General features: G+C 39.2%; 1 protein-coding gene across 2 annotated transcripts in view; it reads left to right on the forward strand.

Annotated features, from left to right (window-relative positions):
- ankrd12 (ankyrin repeat domain 12) overlaps nt 1–25651 on the forward strand; it is a 42605-nt gene continuing 16954 nt past the window's right edge. Inside the window, exons 1-3 of one of the 2 annotated variants that reach the window (XM_023965343.1) lie at nt 1–193; nt 22259–22372; nt 24132–24282. In XM_023965343.1, the coding sequence (XP_023821111.1) occupies nt 22313–22372; nt 24132–24282 (211 nt within the window). In that variant the 5' untranslated portion in view covers nt 1–193; nt 22259–22312. The remainder of the gene's footprint in view (nt 194–22258; nt 22373–24131; nt 24283–25651) is intronic. The other variant, XM_023965345.2, reaches the window with a different exon arrangement.

The following is a 25651-nucleotide window of genomic DNA, read 5'->3' on the forward strand; positions in this document are numbered from 1 at the left end:
GTTTTGCTAGGCTTTTCTCAGAGAGATCGACAGACGAACGGCTGGAATGTTTTCAAACCCAGCGATGAACGTCACACAGCCGTAGGCTACGGTTAACGTCCATAGTTTTTAGGAAATAACGTTTAATATAGCGCAAGAGTTTTCTTTAGAGGAAGGCGAATGAGTCGGCGGAAACGTGTACCCTGATTTTAAGGTAAGCACCCGAAAATACTTGCTTTTGAAACCGCTTCAGACCATGATGGGTAAAAAATCATGCTTAGCCGAATGGCTAAGTTCTACAACGAGCAAGCTAATGTTGGGCTAACTTGACGTAATACGTGCGAAAATGAATGTTTTGTGTTTGCGTGGGCTTAGTATAGACGTCTACCACGTGCGTTACACACGGTGAGTTGTATCTCATTCTTCGCTATCAGAATTTTCACTTGCGTGCGCGCTCAGAGTAAGCCGCCGCATTTCGTGCAAGAGTGCATAGAGGCGTTAAGGAAAATGTCGGAGCGCAGCTCAGTGATCCGGGTGAGCCCTCGCGAGCCTGTGACAGGCTGGGCACGAGCTTGCTAGCTAGCTAGAAGGGCTGGGGAGGGGGATCGTTGTAAGGGCAGCGAAGGGGCTGCAGTGGGCTTTTGTCTTGTTCTGTCTCTTGCTTTTGGGTTTATTTAACCAGTGAGTGAACATGGATCACCAAGGATTTTCTTTTTTTAACCGCGCTATAGGAATAATAGCTAACAAAAACATAAAGAGAATTTTCAGGAACCCCAACACCCCCGTTTATAGTGTTACTATCGTAGGATTGAGCTAAGCCTTTCACCTTAAACTGTTTTGTGTGTGTGTTATAAGAAAGCGTGAACGACGTGAAGCTGCCGTGAACTGGGTGGTGGTGTCTGCAATGGTTTAGTCACCGTTTATTTACAACCGGCGCTCTTTTGTTGGAAATAAATAACCATCAAAAAATGTTTCCAAGCACACATTTGTGGTCTGATCATAATTCTTCAACGTAGCCCCATAAACAGGAGCTGGAGTCTCTGTCATTGAATGTGACATCTGGGGGGTGTGTTTCCTGATACAAAAGCAGCCTGTCTTTTAGATGGCAAGCTCTGGAACAAGCCTGAATCCAATCCAAAACTGTACATCTCAATTAACCAAGCTGTTCTGAACGAAACACAAGTACGTTTAGATCTTGGTTTATTGACCTTTGTGCCTGTGTATGAGTCAGTATTTTATTTTGGTAATTGGCTGAAATTCCCTTCAAACCTATATCGAGTTGAACGTTTTTTGCAGTAGGAAGAGTAATTTAAAGGGTATTTTAAAATAGTAGCGCAGGTAAAATGTCTTTTCTGTTTTCTGTAAGGAAAAAAAGTCTTAACAGACGTCTGCTGATGAAGCTGGATAAAAATTTATTGTAACTATCTCTGAAAAATTATCCACCAGTAATTTTTCAATTAAAAATGTCAATATATAGTCTTCAATTGCACTTACACCTGATTTTTAAATGAGTTAAAATAGCATCATGATGTGCTTACAAAAGAGAACAGGTTGAGCTATAAATGTGCTAGTTCAGTGTCCATTGTTTTATTTATTTCTACCTTTTTTTTCTCTTCAAAATGTCTCAAAAGGACATTTTTAGATGTTATTCTCAAAACTAGACAGTGGCTGGGTTTCAATTCCACAGATGCGCAAAACTTTATCAAAATTCTACAAATGTCCAAAAAATAACAACACAATTTTGCAGTTGCACCATTTCCATTAAATCCTAATTATGCGAATAAACACAAACCAACTTGTGTGGTATGTCATTTAAAAACATGGCAACGGATGTGAACAATACTTTGATTTACAACAGATAATTCAAATTTCTGCCATGGCACGTTGACATGGTCTTCAGGCCGTGGAGCGGCGAGCTCCTTAAACGTGGGAGGGGCTACGGATGAAACCATTTTGGGAAATGGTGGTTGGTGATTTTACAGAGGAGCTGTAGATCCAACAATTCCACATGACACGCTCAATTTTTGAGGACCCGTGTGATGCTGTGGGACCTTTTTTTGGGCCCGCTGTGCAGTGTCCAAGGCAGCCAGTCCCTACCAGGAAGAGCATCGCCATCTGATTTTTGGTCACATGATTCAATTAGTTTAAGAAGTATTTCCTTTGCAGTTTTTCCAAATATGTCAGTTTGAAATGCCTTAAAAAGCACCTCCTCCAAGCGCAAAAACTTGTTTTAATAAATGCGAGTTTTTTTTTTTAGATTAGGCAATTTATTTTCACGAATCCAATTTTAGCAATTTCATAGTCAATGGAAACGCAGCTAATGTGGTCGTGTCCTGGTATTTTGTTTTGTTTGCACTTGACATTTCACACATTCCTGTCTTCAAAACATTTTTTTCAATTTCAGTAGACCTTTGTGAATTTTATTTATATATCAAAACGATGAGCAGCTCACATGCATTTTTAATTCACGTGAGGCATTAAAATCAACACACTGCAAAAAAGAGACATAAAATAAAGCATGCAGAAGACTCCATCTGGTTTTTATATTGTGAGTAGAAATCAAGTTTCTATTGCAATTTGAGAGTGAATGGTGTCGGACTAATCTAAATGAGAAATTTTCCAACGTTGAGGAGCAGTAGTTCTCAGTACAACCAAAGGCCTCGGATCAGCTGGTCTTTTTTGGGTCTTTCTGATCTTTTATGTCGTACAGTTAAAAAATTATAGTGATGGGAAGACAATAACCCATGTAATCATTTCAAATCAAGTCAAATTTTGAAATCAGTTAAAAGAAAATGTGGATGCTTGCAGAAGCCAAACGCACTTTGTACTTGTTATAGATGTACACAAAGCCTTTCATTAATGTTTCCTATTTTATGATATACAATAATATGCATTTGACATAATCTTTTATTTTAGTTGTTTTTTCACGTGGTGTTGGTAAATCACTTTAACTTATTACTCTTACTTTGGAATTTCGTGTTTTTACGGAGCTAGTTAGCATAATTAGCAAATGCAGCCTTGACTAGCTTTTAATTTGTGGTCGGTGAGGGGGGCGGTGGTGCGTAGAGTTGAGCGTGGAAGGTGGCTTGCGTCTGCGGGCCATACAACGCCGCTTGCGGCTTTAATTACTCTCACTTTGGAATTTCGTGTTTTTACGGAGCTATGACGATTGTTTTCCTTTTCAGCTGATAAGTGAAGATTTTAATAAGTAAATGTAAATTACTGGCATTCCATTTTTTGACTTGTTTAAGATAAAAGTCATACCATGATTTTGGGAATTAAAAAAGCACAGACATTTTTGGGGTGGGGGTGGGGGGTGGGGATCTGATTTTAGGTTTTCATCAAAACATTGCGACTTGTATAAAAGAAATTGTCCCTTGTTTGTTAGGATCACACCAGGCTCATATCTACTGTCTTTTCTAATTCACTCACACAACATACATCCATGCATGCGCACAAACCAACACTGAGGGACTTTTTTTGTAAATCACAAGAGCAAACAACTTAATTTTCATTAGCAGGTTAGATGATAATCCTCTGCTGATTTCTGAAAAAAACTAGATAATTGATAATGACATGGCAAAAGGTTAATTCACTCAGAAAAGATTGAGAATACACTGTCAGACATCAGCTTATCAATTTAACAACTAGCAAGTGAACTGAATGGCCCAGCTCCACATCAACGTTATGATCAGCCTTGACTGTTGCATCATGCATGACAGTGTTTTCCTGTATATTGGTTTGGATCAAGTGCAGTAATTGTGTTTTGTCTGGATACTGGTGATGTTATACGCATCATCATCACTCATCACTTCTTGGCTGAAGCTTAATAAATTTGTAACAAGGATACATGCTGCCCCCCCCCCCACTTGTCTCAAAGTGTGTCCAAAAAATCCAGAGTAGAAAACCCCTAAAATGATGGTCAACAATTCCATGAGCATAGAAAGTTTACTCTTTTTAGGTACAATTTTAAATTTTCCTTTAAACCAAGTTAACGTGCTGTGAAAGTTAATTTGCCATCTTCTCAGTAAGTGTTTTATATTTTTACACTTTTTTATACATTTTGCTTATGTTTTCACCATGGTATGATTCTGACCAAGGTTTCTTCTTGGCTAATACTATTACTAGCTTGGTCTTTGTTATTGACTGTCTATGAAAACCGACTGAGTGACCCCTCCTTCTGGCACTCCAAACAGGAAGTACCCACTGGTCCCAAAATGCCGAAATTCCATAGACTTATATAGAGAATTAAACGGCTATTATTCAGTCATTCTATATGTCAGAATAACTGTTGTTGCTCTGAGACCTTTTTTTGATAATCTTTGTTTTTGTCTTGATATCTTTGCTGTAGCGCAAGTTAGTCAAATCAGTGGTCTCAGGTTGAATGTTTGACAGATTCTCCTGTGCCCGCTTTAAAGTGGTAGGACTGTGGACTGCCAACAAGCTCACTCCTGATTGGTGAGAGTGGTTGTCATAGAAGTGTTGACTCAGACCGACTTGAAACAATTGCAGCTTACTGACGATATCTGGTTCCCACTTGGTGACGGGCGTATCGTGAAAAATAGGCGACTACATTGACTTCCTTTCGTTGGTTCTGAAGCCAAGTCATTTTAAATGGGTGACTTTACACTCACTCGATCCAGTTCTCTAATACAGTCAATGGTCTTTATTAGAGGTGTACCTGGAGGGCCATATTGCATCTTGCTTTCCAACAAACTCCGCGCTTGCATCGTCTGATTGGTTGAACACCCCTAATCCAGGTAATCATCAGTAGATAGAAAAAAGATATCTGGAAAGAACGCAGGTATACTGACTCCCAAGGCCTGGAATTGCCCATCCCTGGTATGTTATGGGTTTGCTTTTGTCCTGTTGAGCATTGTAAGCAATGAGACTGCTTCTGTCATTAGCCGTTAAGTCTCATCGATTGGAGTTGACGCCTGCTAACATTTGTATAATGAGAATTTTTTTTTAGTCTTCCTGCACAAGCCTCTAATTCTTTTGACCTTTGTTTTTTTACTTTGTTTAAACTTAAAAATGGGTTTTTGCTTGGTATGAGATATTTTTTACAGATTTAGCGAATACAACAGCTTGCATCTTGACATTGGTCAAATGCTGATTTCAACACACTCTAACCTCTAGTGATGTGACAGTGATGTAAATGGTTACATGCCAATCAGAGTCTTTTCTCAGAGAAGAAGAAGCAATTTTTATAACATTTTCAAAGAAAATGCTGTTTTCATCTTTTCCGGGTGTTCATTGAGGTGCATTTAGAAGGATTCCTTTTCGGTTTTTGCAAGGCAGTTGTCATGCTATCCTTGTAAGAAATGGAGGGTTATTCGTGGCCTTGTTTTGCTCCAGCTGTATCTAGCTCAGAAGTTTCAGATTTGATTTCCAGCCCAGTTTAAAAAACAAAACAAAAGAAAATTTGTTTTCTTCAAAGGGATGAATGTGCTTCGAAAAGTTGTAGTTTCTCCTGACTTTTGCAACTGTTTTTGCTGCTCCCCCTTCTTTTTTCTAACCCCCCATTTGTTCATCTTTGACTTGTTTCTAATTCCAGTTTTTTTATGTGCATTATGAGCAGCTGTTTGTTCTTCCTTACATGGAAACAGGAGTAAACAGGGTTTTTGGAGCGAGTATTTTTTTTTTATAACAGCATCCCAATCAGCAGAATAGAAGAGTTTATCAGGCTAAACTGCCAGTGAAGACATTTCTAAGTCAATCAAATTTAGAAAAGATGTTGATTGCTTCTTTTTGGATGAGTTAGGTACCACAATTAGTATAAATAATCTCTATAAAAATGTTATGCTCTTGTATTTTGCAGAGAATGTTTAACTCAAATAATAGGTTCTTATCTTAAATTAAATAAGCAAAAACATCAACCAGACTTTCTAGTCAAAAGGATGACGGTCAAGAAAACAGAAATATTAAACGTTTGCTTGTTTTGACACAGAGTCAGGATCATTTGAGTACATATTTATTACCGTATACTCCCATCCTGAAACTGTAAATTTATACCAACTTTGAGATATTTTTTCAGTCTGTATTAGAAGTCAGCCTTTCTTCTTGGCACTGAAGCAGTGTTGTATTTAAAATGCAAATCTCTGAAATTCTTTACGTATATTCCATGTAATGCAAGTCATTTGTGTACCGGTATTTGTTCTTTCATTCTTTTTTTGAACGTACTCTCCATACACTCAAAATACTCTTGAAGCAGCAGATATCATTACTTCCCACCTTCTACACAGAATTTGCTATCTAACCAAAAGGATTTAATTCTCTTCATTCCTTTTAAAGTAAATTCTGAATAAATTAGCTGTCTGTTGAGCTTAAAAACCATTGCATGGCTTTCTCATACAATAATAGCCTTTACATGCAGACTAATAAGCTTCTTAGTGAATAGGGCATTGAACAAGCAGCTGTAGTACAGGAATGATTATGCCAGTACTTTAAGCATGTCTGTGAAAAATTGTGTTACTTTATGAATTGAGTTTTCACCTCTAGGTATTTAATTCAGTTCTACTTTTGATCATATGGCAAAGACATAAACAGATTTTCTTTGATCTTTTTGTGTGTCCGATATGACAGATTTGATTAAGAGGCTTGAATCTTAATATATTGTAAACACGTTACCAGATTACCTCAAAATTGGACGTACAGTTGTTGAAACAGCATTTATATTAGTGTTTTTCTTTTGTAAATCATTTTTTCACTGTCTGACATGTTTATAAGAAGTAAAACAAATCCACGGAGTAACATTTTTACTTAAAAAATTCACATAGTTTTACTTCTGGGCAGTTTTTTTTACTTACGGAAAAAAAAAATCCAAACTTGGATCAGAAAAGAAATGTTTTTTTGGTCAACTTTTTAAACTACACAGTTAGAAAAGTAATAAAAAATCATTTGTTTTTCTGTTACTATTTAATCTTTCTGACTTTGCTTGTTATAATGCAAAAATAAAAATAACAACATCTGAACTGTGTATTTGTTAAATTTTAGCATTTAGTGTACAGCGTTTGTATTTGAGGAAAATATTGCGTCGTTGTTGGGTGGACGTTCATTCTCTTACATTTTACTGTGTTGTTGAATTTTGATAGTTTTCAAAACTCTTCTATGTATGCTACTGACTGAGTGAATGACTGTTGATAAGTTGTTTTTACTGCAGCTTCTCTGTAATACCAGGCAGAAGTGACCTATGGCCGTAACACAACTACTTTCCCCTGATAACGCATTAAACGCAGTTCCTCTTTTGTCTTTTGAGTGATCACACCACTGAAGGGGAAACCCCTTAATGGTTCTGAGTTTTTGTCTTACCGTCGTCCTCGAAGTGAGCAATGTCTTGACTGTGACTTGTTCATGGTTAGGATACTATCAGAAGTCATCAGGGCTCTGCCATTGTTCCGAGTTGCTGATATAGATCAGCCTAAACAGAAAGCAAAGTATTTGATGAGGGCAGTTTCCTTTTACTGCAGAAAACGTTTCTGCTCTGTCACTTTCACTTTAATGTGTCCTGCTTTTCTACAGTCGTAGTTCTGAGAAGTCTGAGAAACGACAGACGCCCTTTATACTACAGAGTACCTTCAGCCAGTAAAGAAGCTTCCTGCAATGTGTTCTAATGGTACCTGTAGTATTTTTGTCAGTACATGTGGGGGCTGAGGGCGGAGCCTCCTCATTACTCAATATTTGAAGACCTCTGCATAAGGGTGCAGAATGTTATCTTTTGTTAAATATTGTGTTGTAGTACTGGATAAAGCAATTTGATAATCTGCCTGTTGTTTTTTTTATTGTTTATCGATGGACAACATGCGACCAGTAAATATTATGTTGGTAGTTGAATGAAATGTCTTCTGTTGTTGTCTTTAATTATTTTGTTCAGATAATTTTTGTGTTTCTGTTTACTTTGTTGTTGTTAGTAGAAAACTAACAACCAAGAACACAACAGCTTCTGCTTCTTTTTATGCACATCCGGAAAGTAATTAATGATAAAATGAGTGACTGCTGCTGTGAAAATTTACTACTGACATTAAGAGTGGCAACAAACTTTGATTTATGCTTTAAGGATCCTTTACTTTTAGATTCTGCACTTGACAATAAATGATCATTTTAATACATTTTTGTCATCTCCAAACAATCCTTGGTAAAGTTCGTATAGGTTTGCTCATTAAAAAGATTCCCGTTGCATGTTTTAAAAACAGTTCCTTTGATCCCAATTTTTAATCATTGATTCTATAAACTATTCAAGCGAATGTGGTATGATGGCATTTCTGATGTTAAATGAGCCCAGAATTCCATCTGTGATAAAAATCAATTCAGGTTCCTTTACATCTTAGTCTGCAATAGTTGCATTGAATAAAAAGATGCCCAACTGAATAAATAAGTTCACAGAACATGGGAAATAGTTAGGAGGTAAAAGTTATTGCCACTAAATAAATATGCTTTGTTCTTTGTTGTTGTTAATGCCAATATCCAGGTTGACCATAAGAATAGGGTCCACTATGACTATGACTGCATTCTATTGTGGATGGGATCTGATGTTGTGTATTATGGTCTCTTGTGTTACATCAGAGTATCTCTCTAAAGACTAAAGTTTCAGATTTTCTGGCAGTGTAAAAAAAAAAAGAAAAGACCAGTTTATAATTATTTTATTTTTGCGTCGTTCTGTTCCTTGGATATTTTTTTTAATGATTTCTTCTTTATTTTCTACCTTGATGAAGAGCTCAGGAGTCTTTTTCATTAATATATAGATTTTGTAAACCCAGTCTGCTGACTTGTCTTTGACTGTTTTTTAACCAGTGTGGTGCGGCACATCAGCGTCCCCTACAGATGATATGGTGTGCCATGGGCAATTATTCGATTTCACCCCATTGGTCTAAAACATTCACCATCGCCAGGATATCAGCTCTGTGTTCATCCAAACAGGCCAAAATTTCACACTGAGTATTTAATAACATGAAAGATCATAAAGCACTTTTTTATTGTTGCTTTTTTAAAATTTCCTTTCAAGACACTTTGATAGGAAAGACTGTACCATGATTTTGCTGCAACTATAGCCAATTTATCTCAGTTTGGAAAACGTTTGACCCCTTAAAGTGTCTCCACCAATCATTCTTGAAGACTTGGATCATACACGTCATCAACCTAACCAATCAGATGTAGTTATCTTCCTCACTTCGTTGTGCTGACATGGCTCATAAAGTCTGAGTTACGGCTAAAATAACGGCCTAAATGGTGTTTAACGGTGTAGCTACCCACGGTATCTGGTGTCAGATCTTGTAAAATGTGGATAAAATTAATAAAGCTTAAAGACAGGAGTCTGTTCGGCGGCAGCACCGCCTTTTTGCACTACATATCTCATGATTCACTGGGTTAATCTGACAGCATCTCTCCTCTGTCTTGAAGCATGACAAACAAAGATTGAACAGTCTGTCATCACAGTTTTTACTTCTGTATGAAAGCAGAGATGAACAGTTTAGTTCTCCTTCAAGGTTTTTGTTGGAGAACAAAGGAATCATTAACAACCAGAGATTCCAGTGTTTGGTCCGAGTCATTTTTTAAACTGAAACAGCTGAGAAACTGAAACGGAGAGACGGAAGTACCACTGGATGCGGCCAACCAATCAGATGCAGCTCCTACAGTAGATTGTGAACCATAAACAGTGTGAGACACAGTGACGTGATTACTGATGCTTTTGTAGAGCTCTTCAAAATAAATAAACCTGCCTTCTCAACACCATCCATGTTTTCGGAGCGTTGTAAAAGAAATCCAGTCAATGCGTCCATCTGGAATGTCAAGTTTCAGAATACAGTTTTAGCCGAGTGTCCAGCAGCAAGTTTGAAGCAGAATTTGACGCGTGAATTTCATTTGTATGAATGCATCATAATAACGTCTGTATTTAAGAAAAGAGTCAATTACAGGCTTAAAGCACTTTAGCACTCAATCAGAGTTATGTTTAGTTTAAGTTAAAAAAAATCATTAAGGTTAGGTGGCCAAGAGACAAATTTAACTAAAACTAAATTGAAATGATTGTTTTATTTATTTATGTATTTAACCAAGAATAAATAAAAGCCTTTTTGTTAAAGTTACATTTTTGGTTTAGCCAAAAGAAAAACTATTAAAACCCCAGCGTGTTGATTTTTTTTTTTTTCTCTAGTTACCATTAAACTTTTAAAAATGAATATAATGTTGGTCCTTATTGTTTAAAAGTCTTTAAGCATGTTGGGATTATAAAATTGTTCAAAATTTACTGTTGCGCTTGCACAAACATGAAAAATGAATAAATAATAAATAAATAATAGTTTAAAAAGAGTTTTATTATGGCCTTTATTTTATTTTTTGCGAGGTTAGATGAAAATGCATTGTAATCAACTGGAGGCAAACCACATCTTTAAAATATTTACATCCCTCACAGCTTGTAGCTGAAACTGTTTTTGAAAACAATCGCAAAGTTTAAAACAGACGTCCACAAGCTAAAAGTCATGCTAAAAGGTAAATAAATCGTTTAGAAATGTTTCTATTTTTAGGAGGTACCTTATTTTTTATCTTTTTATTGTATTTTTTTATTTTTATGAATTTGTTTCCTTTACGTTTTCTTTTTAACTTCCCTGGGACTGGCTCCCACACAAAGCTGTGGTCGCACACTGCAGCAGATACCGTGTGCTGTGGCTGTGATCGGATCGACAGCTTATCATGCTTAAATGGTTTTGACAGGTGGAGATGGAGTCGCGTCTTAAATGTCATAATGAATACTGACAACGTTTCTATGTCTCAGACTGCGGTCGGCTAGTTGCTCATATGGAGCGGTGGTGACCAAAGTCTTTCTGCTTTGACCGTCTTGTTGGCTGCAGGCCTGTTTTACTTTATATTCGTACCCCAAGGCTGCTTTCAGACGGTCTTCTGTAGGATGAATGTGTGCGATGTCTTTGGAAAAATCATGTTACAGAAAGACACTTTAACCCTTAATTTCAAAATTTTCACCTGGTTGAGATAAAAAGACTGTGTCGTTTGCTGCACTAAAGTAAATCTGGGTTAAGTGTTTTTTAAAGAGTAAAGCGTAAACCAGTCAATCAAACAGACACTTATTTTAAGATTGAAAGCGAAAGGAAAACTGTTCTGTTTGATTTAAAAATGCCATTTCTGCATACTTTATCTGAAAGCCATCGTTCGTTTACGTCAATATTGTTGAGTCATGTGGTTCTTGGGTTGCAGTGAAGTAAGAAGCAGACCCCTGCCCTGGTCTTAACCTTTGCTCTAATCCTTCCCTCATTCCCTCCCCCTTCTTTTAACCCATAATCAGAAATAAAAGCTTCATTGTTCCTGTCCTCTGCTTGGGTATCTCATCATTAACCTACATTCAGGGCAGTGGCAGCCGGCCTCTTAAAGCTTTCTGGTTCTCCTGGACCGGTTAAATGGGCGTGTTTTAGTGTCCAGAGCTGAACCAATGAAGTTAACCCCATCAATGCCTCTGTCATGCAAACATTGGGCTGTTTTATGAAGCTTTTGGTTCGTTTGGAGCAATCCTTTGACTTGATTTAGTGCTGTTCCTCTTCTTATGGAAGCTTTTGCGAGATGGATTGAACTGTGGGAATGTTTGCCATCTAGCTCTTTCATTAAAGTAAACATTTAGAACACTTACTATTTCTTTCTCGTGAAACTGCTCGGTTATTTGATTGCAAAACGGAATCTGCTGTTTGTGACCATTTCTAGGGCATTTAAACTGTGGAAAAATGCTTTTAAAGCTGAAAATGTATCATTGATGAATGTGCCTTTAGAAAAGCAGACGACTGCTGTGAACACTAAACATGTTTTAAAGTAGAAACTTTTACTGGAGTGTACAGATGTAAAATCCATGAAATATATTTAATGTGAAGGCTTAATCTGTCATTTTAGTAAAGCTCATACTTTTCCTGTTTACAAACCTTTTAGCCAGAGCTATCTAGGTTTGAAAAAAATCCAGAATGCTGGATTGACACTTAGTTGTTTGGTGACGGGGGCAAGAAGAGGTAAACAGATGCCTGTAGACATCCTCTGTCCTCTGTCATTTGCTCGTCCATGTCAAAATACGCCCGAAGCTCGCGTTTGCCTTGACACGGCATCAAAGAAAAGGCAGCGTTTAATTCATCCGGTACATCTTAATTCATGTTTTAAATATTAGAGCTTTGAAGCACGTGGTCAGTTGAAGCTTCAGAGTGAGAACACCAAAAAATCTTATTGTTAGTGTAGTTTAATTATTTAAAATAAAACTGGATTTTGATGATTGGCTCTAGATAACCCTTATTTTCAGTTATGTTTCTGATTATGTATTTATTTAATGCTTTTTAAATGCAGTAGTGTGCTAAAGGGGATTTCAAGGTGTGCAGTTGGCCCACGAGTAAATCTTTTTGTTTTTGTCAAAAAATACTCATAATGTTTTCACTCCTACTAAAAAAAGTTGGGCTGCAGAATATGAGGAAAACTCGCAGTATTCGTTATTAGTGATCAATATTGCGATGACGATATAACTTGCAATACATGAACAAAAAGCAAAACAACCAAAAACCTTTTCATTTTACTGCAGCGTTTTTTTTTTTAAATAGGAGTCAACATAATTTAAATTGTACTCTGAATGACCCTAGTTTACATAGGAGGCAAACATCTAACACAATAAAGCTCCAAAATAATTAAAAGGCTCCATCTGATTGGTCAACAACGTGAGGGCGTCCATCCAATTGGTCAAATGCATTGATGGATTTATGTGGTTTGTTAAATACTTCAAGGTGTCATAAGATTGTTTTAGCACATTCAAGGAAACCATTTATTGCAATTTCCTTTTCGATCTGCGTTTTGCACAGTTTGATATCGCGATAATGATAAATTTGGGATTTATTGTGCAGGCCTAAAAAAAGAGTCAGGTAAGATTCATGGTGCTGGTTGAATGCCTGCATGTTTTTGTTACTCAACATTTTATTTTATTTTAGGTTAACTCGTACGTTCCTAAAATAACAAACCCAGATTCTGTAGGCCTTTCCAACCACAGAGGAGCTGATGAAGGCTCGGTACTGATGTTGCTTGTCCGGTTCAGCTCAGGATCTTCTGCAGAACCTGTCGGCTCACACATATACAGGGCCAATTCAGTGCGCCATTATTATTATTTTTTCTGTCATTATGTAATAATATGTGGCATTTTGTTTGATCTGGCAGGAAAAACGGTTTTGGTGGGATTTACAGTGTCCGCTTTACCTCAAGTCAATTGTTTTGATGACAGAAACCTCTTCAGCTTGTTTATTATCTGACCCACAGTCTTGTTGTGTGCCGACTGGTCTGTTCAAAGTGGGCTTCCTGTGGCTGCTGTCACAGCATGTTACCTCAATGCTGGCACAGTGAAGGATGCACATTTACCCCGTCAGACCAAGCCTGCTGGTTCTTGCAGGTTGGAGTTTGGTCATTCAATTACTCTCATTAAACAGTGGTTGGTCACACCCTGTTCCTTTGGCCAGGTATCCCTACGCCCAGCCTTTCACAGAAACTACCTGCAGTGGTTTTTCTCCCGTGAGGCTAGCAAAGACTCCAGGATTGAGATCCAGAGGGCCTCAAAGACTCGCTCCGAGGAAAATGGTGTTTTTAACAGATTCTTGTTGCATTTTTTTTAAAGATAGAGCACCTAAGTAAAGAAAATTATGCTAATTAATACTAAGAAAATTGCATTTCTTAGTGTTTCGTTTTTTCAAATTGTGTTGAATCAGGAGTAGACGAAAAAAAAAGCCATTAACAAAGATTGTATTTGTGATGTTGAAAATACGCTGGGCGGGGACACAAGCCCCCCGCTCTGCTCCATTCTGATGCATCCACCTGCAGACAAACAAATCCATGAACGTCCTTGTTTTCCTCGTCTGAACTGGAATCTGGATATAAACTGTACGGCTGTATCGGTCGCCATTTCTTGTTGCACCGGTAATGTTAGGTTGGGGATGTGAGGGGCTGTAAGCTTGCGTGAGAGAGTGTTGGATGACGGGATGTGGAGGTAGGCTTTCCTTCTTTAAAAAGTACTTTTTGCACCACTGATGATTGCGAAAAGACTGGTAATTTTTTATAGTCCCACGAACTTATCAAAATGACCTTAAAATTAATTTTCAGCCTTAACTGTCAGAGGTCAAAGTAACGCCAGTTTTTTTTCTCTCTCAAAGCACATTTACCCTCTGTACCTCTAATTCCCATTTTTTATACTTAAGAAAAAAAGGTTTAGAATGAGGTTTAGAAGCTTCTGAATCCAAAAATACAATACACAGAAGACGATGCTTTTTATTCTTTTGTTCTCTGGTTTTTTTTCCCTGCAATGGGTGTGAAGCGGACACAATGCTTTTACGCTAGAACCTCCACTTTGCCGTCAGCATGAGCTTCAGTTTAAATCTAACCTCATTTGTTATCAAACGGTGGACATCAAAAGTAAGGTCATCCTTTTAAGGACAAAGGTAGTCTAGATAAAATGAGCTTTTTCTGGAGACACGTTTGTCTAAAGCAAAGAAAAGACAAAAGACTCGAGTCAAAGAAGAGGATTTCTTTTTCTGGCGTTTTTCATAATTTCCTTTTTCTTTAAATTTCGATATATTTATTTTAAAATAAGGTTTTAAAGATGAAACAAAACATTGTCGATTTATAGATTTTAGATGACTGTTTTTCGCTGTCATATAAAAATCCTCCTGAGAATGCTCATGTACAGATTTGCATCTTCTACTTCGTGGGTCCATCTCTGCGTCTGTTTCTGGTGCTACCCTTTCCATGTAGTCTCAGTAATTGTGTCTGTGTCTGGCTTTGTCCTGCATCTCATTATGCAGCCAGAGGAGGTGGAGGAGGAGGAGGAGGAGGAGAGCTGGGAGTGCATGTGCAGAGGAGAGATACCTCCCCCATCATTTAGCCTGATAGCAGAAGGACCACCACCACGTGACCAGCTGTTTACCATTGCAGCAGGCGTAGTGGGGCTGCCTACAGATTTGCTGTCTTCCATTGCTCCAACAATAGCCAGTCTGAACCGTGCAGCAGTCATTCAGTGTTTTTTATAGCAACGTATAACATCTTGAACCTGGAACTCATTTATTTAGTAGCTTCATTTTATATGCAATGGTGAGTGGAGCCACATGGGAAAACACGGACAGATGACATGTATTTCCTACATGGCGTGTGTGAGTGCACAGCAGGCGGTACTTAAGGAGGTGTAGTTGAATAATGTTTCTGCTGGTGGTGGTGGTGACAGCGTGCTCTACGAGCCCCATGTCAGACTGGGTTGCTATTGTTAGACCTCCTGCCTCCCCGTCCCATGCTGCAGTCGGTGGATCGGGTTTCTGTAATGTGTGTGTGCTTCCATCCCAGCTACAGCACCATACACGCTCCAACACCCCCCCCCCCCCCCCCCCCCCTTAAGTTACACCAGCACCCCCCACCTCTTCTATAACCCACAAACTGCTACCCTCACGCAAGGACGCACAAGGCTCCCAGGGCCAACATGATCCAGCACTGGAGGGAAATGGCTGTTGTTGTTAGTGGGAAACCAGTGGAGGTAGACTGCAGGAACACCGTGTTATAAATAAATACAGAGACATCTGCTTCTCTGGAGCTGCAGCTCTACCTTTTTAGCTCTAAAGGAGATTTTAGTCACTTCTGTCACTGCGTCTTCATGTTAGGAATTGTCATCCCTTCATTTTCCTAAAATTTGGTCATAAAATTGGTTTGCTTTTTGAGTTAACTGAGAGAAAAGCATCTTAAACGAAGACATCTGGAATAAACTGGTATTATTATATTTTAGGATGTTTTCATCATTGGAGACAAAGATCCACAGAGTTTTATCACATCTACGCCTGTTTGACAGACATTCTTTTTAACGCATTTCAGTTAACTCTGAAGATTTTTAAAGACTAATATGAATTTTATTTTTGTTTAAATAACCACCAAATTGCTCGAAAATAAATCTTTAGTAGATGTTAGTTCTTTTAGTTGCGCAAAACAGCCAAACAGTTATTGGAATTTCAAAAAAACTCAGTTTATTAAAAGTATCGTTAAACAAGCAATGATGCAATTTAATAATAAAGCTGTTTTTAACAAAAATGTATTTGCTGCTTTATAATGAATCAAATCCTGTCCGTTTTTTACTTGTACAGCGATCTTTGTGTTCTGCTCTCTTTCATAATCAATGATTATAAATTGATATTCCATCAGTTTTTCTGTCTTTGCCATCTTTTCCTTGGCAACTGAATTATTTTAGACATGATGTATGTAATCAATTCTCTGTTGTGTCACATCCCTTTTTTTAATTCCATTTCCATATTTGTCCAACTGCCGTTTGTGTTAACGAAGCTCTGCGTTTAAGGTAGCGGTGTGCCATCACTTCTGTTGGCCGTGTCGACTCTGAACTAAAGCAGTCATTAAGGCGGGGTTTGATGTAGACTTGAAACGGCCCGAGGTTAACGGCAGAGCTCGCCAGGTCTTTTCATCCCTGAGCCACTCATGAAACTCTGAATGGAAATGCCAACTGGCGGGTGCCCAAATACCTCGGTAATTATAGTCACACCCTCTTCGACTGTCTCTGGGCCAGATCGGAGTTCTGTCGGTGTTTGTTTCCTGGTCTGGTCCCAACGCGTCCCCGCCGCTTTAATGCCCAGATCGGAGAGTTTGAGCTCCGGTGGCTGTGGGCAGCTCGGCTCCTCTTTTCTCTGAATGGCATTTGTAGCTGCATTCTGCTTATCTGCTGACTAATGACAGACCTCTCACTGACCTCAACAGAGCAGCAGGTCTGCTGTGGGGGAGAATTACACCTGTTAACACATTTCTCTTTTGGATAAAACAAGTCCAGCTGACTGCATTTACACTACACGACATCTATGGATGAATGTTTTTGTTGACCTTTTCAAAAAATTATTAACTGAAACAGGAAAAGTCGACAGTTTTATTTAAATTTAGTATTGATGTAAAATTTTGAAGATTTTCATAAGAACCTGAAAAGCATGTTTTGTAGAAACTCCATCCATCCATTTTCTTAATCCACTATGTCCCTTTTGGGGTCACGGGGTTGCTGGAGTTTGTCCCGGCTCTCTGTAAATCCGGGGTTCTCAAAGTTTTAGTAGAGGGCCAAATGAAGAATTCGACATTGGACTGTGGGCAAATTTTGGTGGGGAAAAAAATGGATAAACAGAAAGTCGTTTTTAATAACTTAAATGACCAAGTGTCATTTATACAGTTAACCAGGCCCTCCAGATGTTTTCCTAGTTGGGATTGGAGGTTGCTGCCCACATCTTCTACTCGTCTAGTAATTGTATCATCGGAGAAGCATCTTTTCAACACTATGGCCCCCGTTTATGGAACAGTCTGCCAGAGGACCTGAGAGCCGCAGAGAGCATTGACGTTTTTAAGAAAAGGCTAAAGAACTATCTGTTTAACCTGGCTTTCAGCTAATTTTTGTTACTACCACTATTTATTTATTTATTTATTTGTTTTATTTATTTATTTTTATCTATTTTATCTTGTTTTATGAACTTACACTAGATTTTAGTGTTATTTTAATTTTAATTTACCTTATTTCAATGTTTTATTTTTTATTGCTTTTATCAATATGTTTACTTCATTCTCTTTGTCATTTTTTATTCATTTATTTTCCGGTGCTTCCTCATTTGGGACCTCTCCCTCTGCACTGCAGGGAGAGGGAGAGGTTCCCATCCAGAGCTGCAGTGGCTGAACAGCCACTGCAGCTCTGGATGGGAACCTGCATCACCGCTTAGCTGTGGTGGAGCGGTCCCCGCCTGTGATGCTGCATTTGGCTGATTATGCGGCTGTTCAGAGAGGGGGAGGTTCCAATTATCAGTGTTTCCAACATCTTGTTTTCGTGCTCAGCCTATTTCTCATAACTCATTGTCTTTCCCCATCAGTGAGGTGGTGGGAGATGTGAAACAACTGGGGGGTTGTGTAGGTATGGGGAGGGGGGCCCTATTTTTATGTTTATTTGTTTATTTTTGTGCTTGTTTATTTTAATTTTCATGCTTGTTTTTATATTATTTTGTTTTGTTTTAATGTAAAGCACTTTGTGTTATACTTTTATATGAAAAGTGCTTTATAAATAAAGTTTGATTGATTGATAGACTTATTTCTTTAAACTTTTCTTTTGCTCTGGACTAACCATGTCAGCTACTTTCAGCTTACATTCTTTTCCAAACTCCCCGTCACTGAAGGACTTGCTACGCTGCTTCTGTCACAGTTTCACTGGATTTAGCCACTTTTGTAAACATCTGCTGTGCAGCATAGCCTCCTTGTTGTTGTTGGAGCTTATTGTTGCGCTCCTCACCGGTAAATTTGTCAGTTTTTATGATTTGTAACATAGTGACGATTAATATTGAATTCTTTGAACATTGCATTTACCTGGTTGCAAATAAGGCACAGGACTTTATCTAGCCCATGAGGTATGACAAAATATTCATTTGTCCACTTAGCTTGAAAGAGCCTTTTCATCTCGCCAACAGGTTTTTCCTCAAAGGAACCTGCTCTGGTTCTCTTATTGAGGGCCACAAAAAATCTTCCCGTGGGCCGCTATCGGCCCCCGGGCCGCACTTTGAGAACCCCTGCTGTAAAGTAACCAGTCAACCTATGAAGCATGTTTTTGGACTGTGGGAAGAAGCCGGAGTGCCCGGGGAAAACCCACACATGCCCGGAGAGAACAACAAACCACACAGAAAGGCCCCTGGTAGGATTTGAACCAGGGTCTTCACGCTGCTAGGCATTAACCTCTGTGCCACCGTGCAGCCTCCATGACAAACTCAAATTAGAAAAAATCCTAACACGGTTGGTCTGTTTTTTCTAACAGTTTCCTTAAAAATTCTTAAGTGAAACTGGAGTTTTTGGTGTTTTAAACATGTTCTTGTAGCATTTTTCTCTGATGTAGGACATATACAGGGGCAAAGTTCTTTGGGTAGGAGGCTACTAAGGAAAAATTAGGAGGCTACGACCAGAGCGCCGGAGGTGTGAGGGGTTGACTTAGTCACACAAAATGCCCAAGGTAGGGCTGCACGATATGAGGAAAACTCGCGATTTGCAATATCAGTGATCAATATTGCGATGACGATATAACTTGAGATACATGAACAAATATCAAAACAACCAAATACATCATTTCAAACATTTTTGCCGAGTATCCTTCTAACTTTTGCTCGCCAAACAGAAAAAAATGCTGGCAAGTAGCGAGTGTTGGTTTCAGAGCCCGCATACACAGATTATTTTCTGAGAGGCATTAAATGAAACTTTTGTTCATCAAGAAGTAGCCAGCGACTACTTTACTCACAGACAGCGACCACAAATGTGATAGGTTGGTCAAAGGCTCCCCGCTCTGATTCATTCTGATCATCCACCTGCAGACAAATAGGTCAATGAACGTCTTTGTTTTCCTCGTCTGAGCTGGAATTTGGATCTAAACTGTACGACTGGATAGCTCCAATATTGCTCCCCAATTTTTAAGCACTGGTAATGTTAGCTTGTGGATACGAGTGGCTGGCTAGCGGGAGAGGGTGTATAGGGGAATGTTGGGAAATCAGCAGAGGCGTACACTTAGCAGCAACTACTTACTTACGTGCCAACAGTCCAGCCAACAACTCGGAGGTGAATTACTTATGAACTGCTGCTTTGTGGAAACTGTCCTAAAAAATCGACACAGGTTTTTTGCCTAAAATGGCATAATAATGTTTAAAAGTTCCCTGGAAACGCTTTGAAAATACATTAAAATATGATTGGAGTGGGAGTTGAAGAAGTAAGATTAAACCAGCTGGACTTGGGTTCTAAACATAAATCATTGGTTCTTACCCCTAAAATGTTGTTTGCACATGTTCTTCTTGGAATTTTTTGGTCTACCTTTTCTTTGAATCAGTTCAACCACCACAGTAGGATGTGTTTAGGGCTGTGCTCATTGTTTTGGTTGATGTATTTGTTATCATTCATGTCTACTATAGTTTATGACTAAAAATATTTATTTCCACTGTCATTAAACCAAATCAGTTTTAATTATGCAGCATAAAAGAATGTCAACTTTAGAGTTATGTTCAAGTTTTTAAATAAATCTTTGAACAATATCTAGATCCAGTTTTGATTTAATGGGAAAATGAGTTGTAGTAATTTTTGTTTTCTTACTAGTTTTTTGTCCATCAATACTATGCACTGAAGAAATGTCTGCTTCACTGTCTTTTACATTATATAAATACAGTTGAGGAAAGAAATGCTGATTTTGAAGAATTTTATCATTGAGGAAAATAAGTATTTGAACCTTCTTGGTGGAAAGACTTGGTGCTTTGTGGCAAAGTCCTTATCAGTCGTGGCCAGAGGCTTCTTGCAATTGATGGGCAGGTTTCTGCACATGTTAGGAGAAATTTTGGTCCACTCTTAATTGCAAATGACTTCTAAACCATTGAAGTTTGGTGGCTGTTGCTTGGCAACTCTGAGCTTTAGCTCCACAGGTTTTCTATAGGACTGAGGTCCAGAGACTGGCTAGGCCGCTCCACGACCTTCTTTAGCCATTCCTTGGTTGTCTTGGTTGTTTGCTTCCACCACCCATTTGTAGCCTCCTGGTGAAGGGAAGGAGGTTTTTTACTTAGGATTTTATGCTACATGGCTCCGCCCATCCTCCCATCCACACGGGGAAGTAGCCCTGTAGAGAAAAACACCCCATACCATAATGTTTCCACCTCCATGCTTGGCAGTGAGGATGGGGTCATAGACAGCAATTCTCTATCTCCAAACACGATGGGTTGAGTTGATGCTGAAGAGCTCCATGTCGTTCTGATCTGACCACAGTACCTCCTCCCAATCCCTCTCTACATCAGGAAGGTGTTCAGTGTCAAACTTCAGGCAGGCCTGCACATGTGCCTTCGTAGGCAGAAGGACTTTGCTAGCTCTGCAAGATGTTACACCATAATGTGGTAAAGTATCACCAATGGGTTTTCCTGGTGGCTGTGGTTCCAGCTGCTTTGAGATCATCAAGAAACTCCTGCCGTGTGGCTTTAGGCCCATTGCTCACTTTTGATCACTCGTGATCACAGAAACCCCACCAGGTCAGATCTGGTTTGGAACCCCAAACCTGAAGGTGGATTTGTGGTCAGGTTCTTGTATTTTGGCCCAGTTGCACCAACAGTTGTTATCTTACCCTCCAGCTTCTTGCTGATGGTTTTGTAGTCCATTCTGGTCTTGTGCAGGTCTACAATCTTCTCCCTTAAATCCACCGAAAGCTTGTTAGTCTTTCCATGTTGGAGAGTTTGGTTCTGTGGACAGGCGTCTTTTCCACAGGTGATTAGTTCAAACAGGTGTCTGTGTGAACTACAACTCTTTAATGGTTACTAGGGGTTCAAATAGTTATTTCCCTCAATGAATCGCAATTAAATGTATATAAATTCTTCAAAGTGGATTTCTTTATTTTCTTTGTTATTTTCCATCCCTCACTGTTGAGCCAACCAGTTGACAGACTTCAGTTTCTTACTAAATCATCTAGGGATCAAATATTTAATTCCTCAGTAAATATTTATGAAATAGTATTTACCTAAATTGGACGAGCTAATGGTATGTTGGTTACTCAGGAATGATTGATGAAATTGACCATTGTTGTTCACTACTTTTGAATTTCTGCTTCTTTACATTTTGTAGCTATGAAATCTCCAAACGCGTCTGTTCTTTGAAATAATCTAAATTTCAAGTGTGCTCATGAAGCTGTGCCTCTTAGTCTTTGTTGTTCCTGTTTGAAGGCAGCTTATAGACCAATGAGAGGCCTTTCCTGCTCCATCCAGGGCCACCGTGTGACATCATAAGGGATGCATGTCAGGCTGTCTTTGTGGGGAGATGGTCACACTTTATCCGGGCACTGCAGACGCCCACATTGTTCCTATTCACTCAACTGTCAGTCACAAACCACATCAGAGAGGATGGTTCAAGTGATGACTAGGCTGGAGTGACGACTGTTCTGGGGGACGTTTTCCGTCCAACACTGAGAGTCCCTAAAGCTGTGGTTCATGCTGCCTCATTGAATTGTTTTCTGACTTTTCTGACTGCTTTAATGTCAACCTGGAGGACTACAAGGAAAATCCCTAATTACATATTTTCCCTCTTTAGGTCAAATGTCTTTTCCACAGACTGAAAGTTTCACCCTGCTCATAGTTTAGGTGGGGAAATGGTTTTATTTTAAGTCCCTAAAACCCTCATCTGTCCTGTGCTAGTGTCTGCACGAATTGCGAGCTTAGTCATCTGTTGACAGAGATGCAACAGAGCCTAGATCTTTATCTTTGCCGTTTTCTCTTTTCAGGTGCATGATGAGCCGACTGTGCTGTAGCCGTCTAAGCTAGTCAGGTGTCGCACCATGGCCAAACCTGGGAGCGACCGAGATGGAGCCATGGTGGATAAGCAGGCGGGGAAGAAGGTACGTCAGCAAACTCATCCAGTTTCAGAGAAAAACAGGATTTGAGCTGTTTCCCCTTCTCTGAATGACGAATTCTTGTTTGTATCTTTTGTTAAAGCATTTTAAATACTTCACAGAGATCAGAAGAGGCAGTTATTCTTATATAGTGGAATAAAAAAAACTTAAACCAATACTGTATTTATATATTTAGTTGCATTAAAAGGCCTGTACCATGCTTTTATTAAGCCTTTCAGAATAAACTATATCCATATTTATGATCACATATTACCTTTTGCATACAAAAGAACAATTTTTTTTAATGAAATATGTGAAATATGAGTCCTTTTTGCAGTTCATTTCTCTATCCGGAAATAAGACGATTCGATCTCTGCCTTGTGGATGCCGCCCATTTCATGTGGTCATCCCAGAGCCGGCCTCTGCAGCGTCATTGTATTTTTTCCACACACAAAAGCAAACAACACCTGAACGTTTCCAAAGATGGATGCGCATTTTGTTCATATAATAGGAAAAGAGTTTAGCCGATCACTGCTTGCTCCACGGAGAAAGTGGGCGTGTGTGTTAGCCTGGAGGCGGGGCTGGCAGCACAGACTCTTCCTGGAAGGGGCTGTTCCTCACTTTGTGATGTCACAATTTGAGGACCTGGCTGTTTTGGTGGGTTGGAAGGGGCTGCTGCTTAGAGAGCAGGTTTTTAGAGGAATACGCAGTAATGCGTTAACGGATTAAAATACCACTTTGGGGTTGTTTTTGAGAGGAATAAACATTATAAAACACTTCTGACCTCAAAAAACTGATTCTGCATGATATAGGCCTTTTAATCTTGTCTTTTCTCTATGTGTCATAAAAAACTATTTGTGCTGCTTGTTGTTTTCCTTTTAATATATCTCACTGGCAGTTGCATGTTTTCCCAAAAAGGACTCAAAGGACTTTTCTTTGAGATGCTCTTCATTATTGTTGCACCAATAGCATTATTCTTCCCTGCGAAAAGGACAGATAGTCTGGGTAGTTTTCTTTTTTCTAAATCAGAAGGACTACACATCCTTGCAACAGTTCCAGATCCTTCAGCTTTCACAGCTGGCTCTTAGCTTCTCTGAGATCAAAGAAGCAGCACATTGCAGACATTTTCTTCCTGCCAAAAATGGATTTTACTGCATCTAAGTGCAGCTCACTAAAAGTAAAGGTGCTAAAGGCGTTTTGTCTGCAGATCAGGGTGCAAAACCCAAGTAAATAATAGACATTAAGAAAAGAAATCACAGATGCTGGTGTTTTGTTTTGATCTCTTGTTATAGTTGTCTTGACCTGTTGCATTGATGTTCACTGTCATGCAACATGCAGCCTTTTTTAATATTGAACTCCTCCAAACTTTACCTTTTTAAGATTTAAAAGTACATTTGTTGTTTTACCTTCTGGGAGTTCAGTATTTAAATGTTCTTGGAAGTATTTATACGTCTAACAGGACCCTCACACTGCATTACCCAAATGATTAACCGTTGCTTCTAGTGTTTTCCTCTTGGCAGGAACCTGTGACAAAAGCCTGTGTCTAATGTCATCTGTGTCATGTTTTAGCAGGCTCTGGTTCCACCCAGGAAAGATGTGTTTGTTTGCTTTGTTCAGCCATTTCCTTTCTTGTTAGACTAGTTAGCTTACAGTTTATGTAAGGTCAGGATCCCTGTAATGTTCACACACAGACACACATTTCCAGACACGTTCTAACATTGTCTGCTCTCTCTTCCTGTGTTTCTGCCATCATCCTTTCTAACAGAGCAAAGACAAGTTGTCTCCGTTCACCAAAACTCCCAAATTGGACCGGAGTGAATTACTGGGGAAGGAAGGAAAAGCCAAATCTTCCATGAAGCGCAAGCTCTCCTTCACTGCAAGTCCGCCCCGGACAGAGGAGCGGGACTCAGACACTGGTGAGGATTGTTAGGTTCCTCCCTGCTCCCCCCCCTCCAAAGCTGCCATGCTGCTGGCTCTCTGCCATGCCCTCACACTGCCCCCTGGTGACTGCTAAACTGCCTGTTTGCAGACTTCTCAGTAGGTCAAACTCACAACAGGATAAACAGTGTGTGTTTAAATCCCACACTGGCTTAAGTTTACTGCAGCTTTCCCTATGAGGCCTAGTCCATTAAAGCTGTTGATGTCAAGTGTTGATCTTCATTCACCAATGTATCCAACTTAACAGCATCTGAAACAATGGCAGCCTTTTCATGAGCTCTTAAAGCCCATCAGGTGGAAATGATATCATTTTATCTCAAATGTTATATTCAGTAACAACAGAAACCGAAGGAAAAATCAGCGAACAAGCACACATTGAGATCATTGAAGAAAAGTTAGGGGATATTTCTGGGAGCTCTAAGTTTCTCTCTGTATGCTGTGTGATATAAAAAGCAAATCACTTTGATCATAAATTTCCTTTGTCTTCTTATTTGGAAATCATTCTGGTTGTATGACTGACTGATTGGGGAACAATGAGTTTAAGTTTTTTGCTGGTTTACTTGTATTGGGGTTAATGTTTGTAGCAGCTGTTGGATGGATTAAGACTCACTGAGACATTTTTATTCCAGTCGTGTGTCGTTTCCTTTAAGATTTGAGCCTGTAGTTTCAGCCACACTAAACAGTAAAATCTGATGGGCAGTAATGCAGAAAAACTTCATCTGCAATTCAAATTCATGGGTTTTCTAAGTGGTGTTTTGTTGTTTGACCAAGTTAACCAAAAGCATATTTTACAGTACACAAACTAAAGCTGACTGAGGAAAAAAACACATTTTCTCTGTAGAGTTGCTGTATGTTATTTATTTAAATTGACTGTTTTATGCCTTGTGCTACGGTCACATATACAACCGCCACCGTGCCAAGTTAAGCTGCTGCCATTTAAAAAAAAACAAATGTTTGAAAAATCGTTGGCGTGGTCATGAATACGGAAGGCGTCAATCAGCCATGTGGGTAGGACGCCTGTATGAAATTGGGCGACAGCTGGAAAGCCACAGGGCGGTGGCAGCGGCTCTGATTGGACGATATGTGAATGTCTCCTGACGGTGGCCGTCAAGAGCCACCGGCTGACAGCTGACGGGGAAGTATATGAAAAGTGCATATACTTCCTCACGCCAGCAAAGAAAGCCCAATGTTTATTCTTCATGTTTTTCTCAGCATCAACTGCAATTCGGCAATATGCAGGTCTGGGAGTCGCTGTGGTGCCATCAGCACCATGATGAGTTTTGTGCGGCATCAATGCTGTCTCCCCTTTTGGGCCTACGGTGGCCAGAATTTGCCAGATTGTCGTCT

Source organism: Oryzias latipes, chromosome 17 (assembly GCF_053564925.1).
Source record: "Oryzias latipes strain Hd-rR chromosome 17, Olatipes_Hd-rR_3.1".
In the NCBI taxonomy this organism is placed as follows: Eukaryota; Metazoa; Chordata; class Actinopteri; order Beloniformes; family Adrianichthyidae; genus Oryzias; species Oryzias latipes.